This window comes from Bufo gargarizans, chromosome 1 (assembly GCF_014858855.1).
Source record: "Bufo gargarizans isolate SCDJY-AF-19 chromosome 1, ASM1485885v1, whole genome shotgun sequence".
Lineage (NCBI taxonomy): Eukaryota > Metazoa > Chordata > Amphibia > Anura > Bufonidae > Bufo > Bufo gargarizans.
Genome location: NC_058080.1, coordinates 138,417,946 through 138,429,661, shown reverse-complemented (window position 1 = coordinate 138,429,661; position 11,716 = coordinate 138,417,946). Strand labels below are relative to the sequence as shown.

At 45.9% G+C, this 11,716-nt stretch overlaps 1 protein-coding gene across 2 annotated transcripts in view; it reads right to left on the bottom strand.

Annotated features, from left to right (window-relative positions):
• Window positions 1–5,499: 5,499 nt before the first annotated feature.
• The window catches only part of SLAIN2 (SLAIN motif family member 2), a 47,224-nt gene continuing 41,007 nt past the window's right edge, over window positions 5,500–11,716 (bottom strand). For both annotated transcript variants that reach the window (XM_044298874.1, XM_044298883.1), the window contains one exon: window positions 5,500–11,600. In XM_044298874.1, coding sequence (XP_044154809.1) covers window positions 11,534–11,600 — 67 coding nt within the window. In that variant the 3' untranslated portion in view covers window positions 5,500–11,533. The remainder of the gene's footprint in view (window positions 11,601–11,716) is intronic.

Genomic DNA, 11,716 nt, shown 5'->3' with positions numbered 1-11,716 from the left:
CAGACCTGTTGAAAGGAGAGCAAACGGCCCCCCACCACGAGGGGTGGGGGCACCCCTTCATGCGGAGGGCTGCTTGGGAGCAGGGGGACGGGTTGACTGTGCCCGTGGTCGCCAAGAGGGCTGGGGTTTGAAGAAAGGCTTCTTGCGGGATTCCTGGGATCCCCCAGCCGACGAGGACGAAGACGTCCTGGCCGTGGAGAAGTGACGAAAGGACTGGACCCGGAACCCTGAAGCCCGAGATCGAAAGGGCCGTTTGGATCTGGGTTGAGGCAGATGAGTACTCTTGCCCCCCGTTGCGGCAGAAATGAATTCGTCCAACTGGGCTCCAAAGAGTCTAGATCCTTCAAAAGGGAAGGTTAGCGAGGGAACGCTTGGAAGAAGCATCAGCATCCCACACCTTCAACCAAACCTCTCTACGCTGAATGACCGAGGGGGCCGAAATACGGGCAAATAGGGAACAGATATCCATTGAAGCTTCACAGAGATATTTAGAAGCCTGAGACATTTGGAGAATAAATTCCAAAGTGTCTGCAGGGGCGCCCTGTTCCGTCAGATCCTGGTGGTGGCGCCGCAACCACGCCGTAAGGGCTCTGGCAACCCAAGCCGACGCAAAAGCCGGTCGCAGGGAAGCGCCCGCCAGAGAGAAGATGGACTTGGAAAGTGAATCGAGGCGACTGTCCACCGCATCCTGCAGGGAGGAACCGTCTAGGACAGGAAGGGTCGTGTTCTTGGCCAACCTGGCCACCGGAGGATCTACCTTAGGGGAAGAAGTCCACTTTTCCACCGAGTCAGAGGGGAAAGGGTAAAGCGTATACATGCGCTTGGTGGACGAAAATTTCTGATTGGGTCAGTCCCAAGCCTTTGATATGACCGCTGTGAATTCCTCATGAACGGGGAACACCGCGGATTCGGGCCTTTTGGGCGGAAAGAGGGAGAACTCCCGACTAGTGGAGGGAGTGGAATCTCCTTGGATATTAAAAGTGTCACGGACAGCCTCCACCAATTCGGATACCATGGTGGAAAGCTTAGGCAGGGGTTCCCGCTCCGTGGCCTCGTCCGATCCGGACAATTCCCCTTCGGATTTGCGCTCCCCACAAGAGGGAGAGTCAACCGGGCATGCCTCAAGGCGTGGGGGAGAAGCGGAGTCATCCGACGAGGAATGCTGCCGCTCACGCTGCCTCTTAGACGTCAGACGCCCCCTGTGAGAATCACTGAGAGGAGATGGAGCGGTGGACGCTACTGGAGTAGTAGCTGCCATACGCTCCATGAAGGACATGGCTGCCTTGGAAACTAGGGCCAGATCCGCTGCCGCACTAGACATGGCGGAAGCCCAGGCGGGTACCGCCAGTTCCGCAGGGGCAGAGGGAGGACTGGGCTGAGCAAGAGAAGGAGGCTGATCCTGTCCAGGAGCAGGGCACGAGTCACAGGTGCCAGAGGCAGAAAAAGGCAGAAGGCACACCTTGCATGACCCCAAAAGAGCCTGAGAGGCGGCCTTGGCAGATTTAAGTGCCCCAGGCTTTGGCATGATGGAACCCCACAGTAAAAGATCTCCTACCAGTTGCTGCAAAGATCAGGAGCAGAGCAAGCTGTTATCCTACCACCCAGGCAACGCTAGCAGAAGTCTCCGGTGTAGAGATGAGGAGCTGCACGGTCATGAGCAAACAGTCTCCGGTGTAAGGAGAGTCAGAGCGGCATGCCGAGGCTCCGCCCCCCGAACGCTTCATCGTGGCGCGAAATAAGCGCGCGAAAATAAGCGCGCGCAATTTGAACTAACAGGGGTTAATGAGGCCATGGAGGAGCGGCCTGCCGGCGGGCGCTGTGAGAGCGCAGCAGCCAAGGCCCGACGAGAGAAGCACTGAAGCCCACAGTTATGACGGACGCCGCCCCCTGGGGTAGTTTAAGGGGGAAGAGATGCCAGTACTCCAGTGCCAAAATATCCCCAAAGGAAAGTGCCCCCATCAGGATCCTTCTTCAAGCTCACCCAGGTAGCCACAGACAAACAGACACAGAGGGAGGGGGAGGGACTGGGCAATACTTATCTGCTCAGCATGCTCCCTCGATGTCCAGACCAGCAGGGATGCACCTCTTCAGACTTCGGACTCCAATCCAGGAGAACAGTGCTCTGGAGGAGGGTAGGCAGCAGGCGTCCCAGCAGCTGGTGGGATGCCAGAGCTGACATGTTGAGCCTGGATCCACTTTTCTTCTGTGGGGGGATGGGAGGTAGCCAGGACAGGTCGAAAGACGGTGGCAGACACTCCACGGAGGCCAGGAAAGCGCAATGCTGACCTGCGTCCCCATCTGAAAACAGAAAAAAAATAAACAGGAGAAGAATAAGCGTCACCTCCTTGGACGGACACTAAGCAAAGACTGAAGTCCTCCTGGAGGTGTCTGGGGGTATAGCCCGAGGAGGAGGAGCTTCGTTTTTGCATAGTGTCCCTCCTAGTAATACCTCTAAGCTATACCCATGGTCTGTGTCCCCCAATGGAATGTACGAGAAATACTCAGTTAGGAACTCTACATATCATTCAGAGTTCATTTTGACACTCTAAGGAACCCACTTCCCCCATATTCCAGCCCAAATCATCACCCTGCCAATGTCGCATTTCTATAGGAACAGGGTGGCCGTTCACCAGCCATCCAGAACTCCAATCCACGAGGACCATCCAGTGTAGCACAACATTCATCGGTGAACATAACTGCTTGCAAATTCGTTTTTATGTATTTGAGTCCACTGCAAACACTTTTCTTTGTGAGCTTTGGTTAGCTGAATGACAGACTGTCGGGGATCCTACATCAAGAGGTTCAAGACACTCTAGAGCAGGCTTGGCCAACCTGCGGCTTTCCAGCTGGAGTAAAACTACAACTCCCACCATGCCCTGCTGTAGACTAATAGCTGTAGGTAGTCTAGGCATGCTGGGAGCTGTAGTTTTTCAACAGCTGGAGAGCCTCAGGTTGGCCATCCCTGCTCTAGAGCCACCAGCAGGTTCAAATATCTGTTTGCTGCTGATCAGTGGCAGTTTTACAGATGTCCTCTTAAGATTAATTTGTCTGATAAAGTTTCCATAGGCCCCTTTCACACAAACATATTTTCAATCCATATATGACCCGGATTTTATGTACCGGAATCCGCTGCTAATGTTAATGAATAGAGCTATTCACATAGGTGTGTAATTTCCACCAGCATTTGAAATCCGCAGTATGTCCGAGTTTTGTGCATATTTGTTTTTAAATACACACATTACAGTCTATGGGAGTACATCACAAATACAGGGAGGAAAAAATACGCATGTAAGGCCTGTTTCACACTTGCATTTTGGTTTCCAAAACGGTTCCATTTGATGTTAATACATCCAGATACATTTATTCCATTAGGTAGGATGCTGTTGTGTTACATCGAAATGGAAAAACACAGATCCGGCAACACTAAGGCCCCATTAACACGGGCGAGATTTCCGCGCGGGTGCAATGCGTGAGGTGAATGCATTGCACCCGCACTGAATCCAGCTGTGCACATGAGCGGCGATTTTCACGCATCACTTGTGCGTTGCGTGAAAATCGCAGCATGCTCCTCTTTGTGCATTTTCAAGTAACGTCCCATAGAAATGAATGGGGTTGCGTGAAAATCGCAAGCATCCGCAAGCAAGTGCGGATGAGGTGCGATTTTCACGCACGGTTGCTAGGTGATGATCGGGATGGGGACCCGATCATTATTATTTTCCCTTATAACATGGTTATAAGGGAAAATAATAGCATTCTGAATACAGAATGCATAGTAAAATAGGGCTGGAAGGGTTAAAAAAATAATTTAACTCACCTTAATCCACTTGTTCGCGCAGCCGGCATCTCTTCTGTCTTGTTTTGTGAGGAATAGGACCTTTGATGACGTCACTAAGTTCATCACATGGTCTGTCACATGATCCATCACCATGGTGATGGATCATGTGACTGACCATGTGATGAGCGTAGTGATATCAAAGGTCCTTTTCCTCACAGATGAAGACAGAAGAGATGCCGGCTGCGCGAACAAGTGGATTAAGGAGAGTAACATTTTTTTTTTACTATGCATTCTGTTTTCAGAATTCTATTATTTTCCATTATAACCATGTTATAAGGGAAAATAATACAATCTACACAACCTTGAACCCAAACCTGAACTTCTGTGAAGAAGTTCGGGTCTCGGTACCACAGTCAGTTTTTTTATCATGCACGTGCAAAACACATTGCACACACGCGATAAAAACTGAACGCAATCAAAACTGACTGCAATTGTGTACCTACTCGTGCGGGTTTGCCACAATGCATCGGGACGCATCCGGACACGCTCGTCTGCAAGGGGCCCAAGACTCCTGCAATGTTATCCGATGGGGCTGAAAATTGTCTATCCCTGCATTGTGTAAATGCTGTGTTGCAAATTTTCTGTATGAGAATCTCTCCATTCAATTCAATGGTAAAATCATTCTGAAGTGGAAAGCACTGCAGAAATATCAATGTGGATTTTTTTTACAGCGTTTTACACTGCAGAACCATTCTCTCATTGAATTGAATGGAGAGATTCCCATACAGGAAATCCGCACTATAATTTACACCAAAATAATCTGCAACCTTGTAAAAATCAAAACAAAAGGGTCCATTCACATGTCCGTAAGTGTTTTGTGGACCTGCAAACACGGAAACCGGCATTTTGCAGACAACACATGGCCAGCCCTATGATAGAAATGCCTATTCTATAGGATGTTCTCTTTTTTGCGGGGCCTTGGAACAAAACTGTGTGTGCTGTCCGCATTTTTGGCGGCCACATTGAAATAAATAGGTCCACACCCGTTCCGCAAAATTGTGGAACGGATGCGGACCCAGAACTACCGACATGCAAATGGACCAATAAACCTTCCCATTAACTAAGATCACCGGGCAATCTAATCAACAGACCTGTCTGAGATGGATACCAGACATCCACGTGCTGACATACAAATGGGCAACGGGAAAAATGGGCCGTGTATCTGCCAGATCTCCTGGTCCGACTATGCTCCCTGAACTTAACACTTTATTTTAAATCCTCATTTTACTGAAATCCTATTAATATTTCACTTAATTCTGAACACAGTGTAATAATGACATGCAACATGTATGAACAAAACATCTGCTTCCAATGCTTAAAGAGCTAGACAAGTTAACACAATGGTCCGGATTTACTAATGTCTGAACTTGGAAGCTGTCTAAAAAGTGAAGCATATCGGTGCAACAAGGGATTTTATAGCCTTTTCCGACCTGCTAGAAATGGGGTGGGGGATTCATGGGAGAGGGGCACTAAGCTGGGAATTTTGCTCCAAAATTAAATTCCGTCAAAAATTGCCTATCCCTGCACCAGATTTATCATCCAGACTAAGCCACTGTGGTAAAAGTTTATGCCATCAATAGTTTTAGTAAATCTGCCCCAACCCCAATGGAAACGTATGGAGTAAAGAACGGCACATGTATCAAATACTAGGCATACACATACTGTTAAGAATAAATCTGTATTTTTACAATTTGTACATTTTTTTATTAACACACATAGAAAAAACTTAAATAACTTTGGAAGCAGTAAGTTACACAATCTGCTTGCTTACATAAAAATTCAACTGCATTGGCACAAAAATAATCCAGATTCAAAAAGATCCTTTTTAATACGCAAACATAAATAAATCATAGGCACTATTATATCCACACTTCTTTCAACAATATAATGAAGTACAAAAAGCAAACCCACGTCCTGATTCAGAAAAGTAGAACAGGCAGGTCTCGTTTCAAGAGTCTATGAACAGAGGTACCAAATTCATGTATGAGTGTGTATGCCAGCCTAGAGGGAACTTGCACAGAACAAATACCACTACTCAAAATCAGGGGACAGCAATACCTCCACTACAGTACGGCAATGTGTTCCTCCACCCGACATCCACTTACATGGACTTGAATGTTAAAGAGGATGTCCAGCTGGAAAGATTTTGGCAAAGGATCTCACCCATCACCTGCCACTGTGATGCTTACCGACCGGTCTTCGCTTTCTGGTCCCATCTAGACACAAAGGAAATGCCAGGAAAAGCTTACTCAACCGAAGGCTCAAGCAGGTGACCGTTACAGCCTCTGATTTGATCAAAATTGTAAAAGCTCTCCCTAAAATGTCACTTTTTCTTACTGTAGATTTTGATTAATGGGTGAAGCAGGATTGACAAGATGCACAGAAGTTAGTTACCCTCCCCCTGGTGACATGTACAGATTAAACAGGGAGAGAGATATTTTTTTCCTCTGGTCTTCCAGCCTGTCAGCACTCCCCACTGCCCGACATCACAGCCAGCTCAAGGGAGGGAGGGCTACTTAAACCCTTCATATCTTGGGCTGGTAGCACCTACAAATGTGAGCTAGTCTTGTTTGAAAGCTGACAATCTAAGCTTTTAAACAAGACCAAGATCACAGGGCTAGGTGACACCTGGAGAGATACAGTTATTATGGAGTGAAAGCTACAGGTATATTCAGCTTTCACTGCAAAGCATTTCTAAAGGCTGTATCTTGCAACGTATCAGGGCTGTAGCGCAATTACAGCCTACAAAATAGCCCTTAGAAGTGGCTTCCCCTTCTGCAACCAGACAGCCCCCGAACAGCGTGGGTCCAAAATAGTATCTTTTCCTGCATGCACGAATACGGTATGATCAGTCTGGGGGGCAGGGGGTTAATGACTTTTCCTATGTGTTGAATGGAGATCAGGAAGTATGGATCTCCAGGGACCAGTTAAGGAGTTGGAATAGAAATCTAAGGGAATAGGTAAGTCAAGACTTCATTTTTTATTTTTTTTTACTCACCCTGCTTTTTGCAAAAAACATTTCCCAGATGGACAGCCCCTCTAAGATCAACATGCAACATGAATTTAGAAACAAAGTTAAAAAAAAGTTTGGACTGAAATGCTCCATATATTTAGGTGCACTCATCCTAATGGGTCACAAAAGTCTTGTGATTGTATATGGCAACCTTTGAGGTCATTTTGCATAGAAAGTTTGATAAAGTAAACTGGTAGTCATAACTTTTGTCCTAAGGTTTTATGAGTTTCAGTCATCATCATACACACCATCATTTTTCATCGCCCACCTCTCCCCCAACCCCCCCCCCCCCCAAAAAAAATATCCAAAAACTTGGAAATGGATCAGGGTGTAGATTGAAAAATGGATACATTCTGTTGTCTAATCAATTCTCCATTTCTCCTAAGTACTAAAGTTTTTTATGGGTATATATTTACTGTACAAATAATTAACGGGGAATTCAGAATCAACACCAACGATACCCCAATGCCATCCTTCCTTATATATAAGGAGCAGCTTGGTGGTACCCTCTACAGCAGATTCTGCTATTCCTCCATCTATTTGTAAAGTAATACTCAGCTCATCAGTGGTTGTCTGAGGTTCACTGAAGTCACAACTACATTTACTTGAATGGGGCTTTATACCAGGCAATACAATACTCACGACATAACCAGGAGTTAAAGTGTCCCACAAACCGACAGATGACCTGCACTGGAGATCAAGTCAAAGCTTAGAGAACGTTTCTATAGAATATTATCCCGATAAATGACCATTGGTAGATACAGCAGTGCAAACGGAATCGTAAAAAGGGCGAACACTCGATGTGCACACTGCCCACTTTCCATACTATATGACACAGGATCCAGTGCTGTACTGTTGACTGTGTAGTTTGAATGTTCATGATCCAGTGAAACAAACAGTCAACATACATGTATCATATACTATGGCTACATATAATCACATGGATGTATGTTCACTGCATGCTGATAGCAGTAAGTGAGCATACGTCCACTTCTACATTGCAAGATGTAGATGGCTATGCTGAACCCAAAACCTACATCTACTGAACCTAGAATCTTAATTTAGCACTTTCAAAACCACAGAACACAGGCAGGTCCCTCTATGTATGTAATGATTGCCATTAGCCACGCGAGAAAACAAAAAAACAACACAAACTTACCCTAAAGCAGGGATGCTCAACCTGCGGCCCTCCAGCTGTTGTAAAACTACAACTCCCACGATTCCCTTCTCTAGGATGATAGCTGTAGGCTGTCAGGGAATGATGGGAGTTGTAGTTTTGCAACAGCTGGAGGGCCGCAGGTTGAGCATGCCAGCCCTAAAGTGAAGAGGGGGAGAGTAGTTCTGTGACTTGTATAAATTTACCCCATGAGTGGTGCTGTATGAAGAACAGAGCATAAAGAGCTCGCACTGAAGCCAGTGGGTGTCCCTATAGTCTAATGACCCCAGTCAGCACCCTGCAGTTCTAAGAGGGTGCCGTCTGGTCCCGGGGGGGTAACCGCTATGTGTCTAGGCTGCACAAGCACAGTCCTCATGCTGTGCATTTCTGATAGGTGCAGATAAAAGCTATTTTCAGATCATTTGTACGGTACACACATGTGTAAAAGGCCTCCGCCGCAGATTCCATTGATTTTGACAGGAAGAATAGCCCTTCAGGACCCAGCAGATACCATTATAAGTTAATGGGGTCCAATGGTTGCCACACATTTCAATTGCAGGACAGATGTGGACAGAGTACTTGGCTTAGGAATACTGCCAAACAGATGGCGCAGAGGATACCTATTACACATGCCCTGATAAAGGGGTCATTTACATTAAAAACTCCTTTAGAAATAAACCTTAATGCAACTATAAAGGCTGAGGCCTGCCATGAATAATGACGGAGGATCTAGTTCTATTCCGCCATCCAGGTGACATGCCACCATTTACTGCATCTGCAGCTTCGGACTTCTGCTCCTCTTCGTTTTCGGAGCACAGCACGTAAAGGTACTGCGATACCATGACTCTCTAATGAAGCCTACCGTGTTTCCCCCATAGTCCTAAAGCTCTACACCTAGGACCATAGGCAATCACTTTGAAGTTATGCCTGCTTTGCCTGTGGCAGGATAAGCAAAGCGCTGCCTTACTGGTGGACACCATTTTGTCTTCCTTTCTGCTACTGGGAAGCAGCTATGCATATAAATGCGCCACTTCTAGAACAATATATAGTCTACTAGGGATCACCAATGTGAAACTCAAGACATAGGATTAGGAGGGAACTATGGGGGAAATTCACTGTTCACCCTACGCGTTTTATTGCGTAGAAAAGCCGCAAATTTCAATGTCGTTACAAATTTTCTAGTCACAACGGACATTTTACACCAACGATGCCAGTTTTGCTAAAAGGGGCGTGGTGATGGCGATGTGTGGGAGGGGCTATTATTTACACCAGATACTGGGGTAAATAACGACTGCAATCTATGGCAGCTCCCAGATGGAGTAGATTTTATTCCGGCGCACGGAGAGCCGGAGGCGGCAGGTCATTTATGACACCGGTCATGAGGAATCAGGGCCCATATCTTTTGTCAGTGGGGTAAGAATTGAATATATAAAATATCCGTGTTACATACAAAGCACACAGACATGGCTTACGATTCACTGCCATTTAGACAGCAGAAGTGGTGACCTGTCCTTATGGATAGAGCAATGGTAAATGCTGGCACAGATAATGCTAAATATGGGATAAGTAAGGCAAGAGAAATTACTACAATACTGAAACGCCAGGAGCAAATTATGTACAATTTAAATACGTCGGACGCAACGTAAAATGCAGAGGGGACAAGGGATAATGGGGGACATAAAGCTTTCTAATATTTAACCCTCCGAGTACAGAAAGGGGATGCAGCAGGACAGCGCACACAGCTATTGGGCCACTTGGCACGCAGATCACTCTACAGAGATTCTGACAGTGAAAAGGTAGGTCAGCGTGCATACCCCGTATGGAACAAGTGGATAGTTCTCTGATCATTACACATCATTGTGTATAGCCTCTTCATTTTGGGACAGGAGAGCCATCGCTATACAGATCAATACTTCAGATGCCGCAAGCCCTGTTCTTACCCCTAGGGCCCTATTAGGATGAAAGATGCCCAATTATCGGCAGCACATCTCCCTGTGTAATCAGGGATGGGCTGCCAATAATCAACAGAACTGAATGAGGGAGGAACAACTGCGGTGGTGATCATTCCTCCGCATTTACTTTGAAACAGCCTGTGTAATAGGCTGGTGTAAATGAGCACTGATGGATGTTCATCGTCTATAGGCGCTCATATTGCCCGGGCATCTGCCAGTATAATAAGGCTATAATCATACTTACCTGATCCCCTGGCTCCTTCACTCTCCCGCTGCAGATCTCCGTGTACCTGTGCCAACATTCGGTTTGATATGGGTCATGTGGCCACTGCAGCCAATGACTGGTTGCAGCAGTGAATTATTCCCTAGGTGTTACATGACCCTGTGACATGACACCACTGTGTGTGCCATTTATTGGCCACAGCCGCCATATGACCCACATCAAACAGGATGTTGACACAAGTAGACAGATTTGCAGCGAGAATGGGCCAGAAGGCAGTAGCGGAGACCAGGTAATATGAATAAAAATGATTTCCTCAGGTCTGGCCACGTTGGTGAAGAAGTGTTTTCCCTATTGGCTCCCTGTGGTGAACAAACCCTATAAACGAATGCCAATTAACATACAATATGGTCAATGGGCACTCTTTACATGGCCAGATTTGTAACTGTTAAGTACCCCAAGAGATTGTCCACACGGTTTTCTGCAAGCTCTTAAATCAAACAACCACGTCAGGTTTTCTCCCATATGCTCTGGTTTAGAGCTCCTTTAGGTGGTCATCAATGAAGAGACTGAGATAGTAAAGCTGGGTTTCCACATTCAGGTTTTCAGATACCATTTCTGAAGCCAAGGGAGAGGAAGTATAAAGTACAGATACCAGCACACCTTTTTTTTGGGACCCAGAGACTACACTGGAAAACCTGACCTTGTAAAGCCTGCCTAACTCTACCTAACCAAGGTACTGTACCATTATGTCGTGTTAAGAGAAAGCCTTTCGCTGTCAGAGGATCCCGTGCAGAGTTAATGATTGTGAAAGCCTCAGGCTATTCCATAGGATGCCACAATTTTTCTCTTTGCATAAAACTGTAAAATCAGTACCCAGTCTACCGGCTGATATATCTTTGTAGACAGTTGCAATGTTAGTGCTTAATGCATAATAAACTCTCAATATATTTGATATTTATAAAAAAAATCTTTTCAGCAGTTGTTCTTTGGCATTAACCACATTTCTTGTAAGCAAAAAAAATATGCCATTACCAGATGTTATTCCTTTACCAGTATTTACTTGAAAAGCCAAATAAGGATGCAGTGCATTTAGTTTCTGAAGGGTTAAGACTGTAGAAAGCTAAAATTAAATGATGGCCGATGTCATGATAGAGTGATTGCATGAGTAGAACATCTGATGGTCAACATCAATAAAGTGCTCTTCTTTGTAACCTCTGCCGTTTGTGCTAGATACGGACAGAGGACCCTGGGATCAGTTCGGAAAATCCCAAACTGTCCCATGAGGGCGGGTTACTCTGTAGTCACAGTGTGGATGACGTGTCCTTCGAGCAGTGAAGCTTTAGGGGTTTGTGGATCAGTAACAGCCTTCTTTCCAGCTATCGTCTTTCAAGGCGCCATGTGTTTTTGGAGCTGGTAGTGATCTGCAAAGAAGGAAAAAATAAATAAATAAATATATATATATATCTGCATGTAATTAGTGGGGAATATATAAAATGGGGAAGGACAGAATGGATTTAAAATGCATCAAAATGCAAAG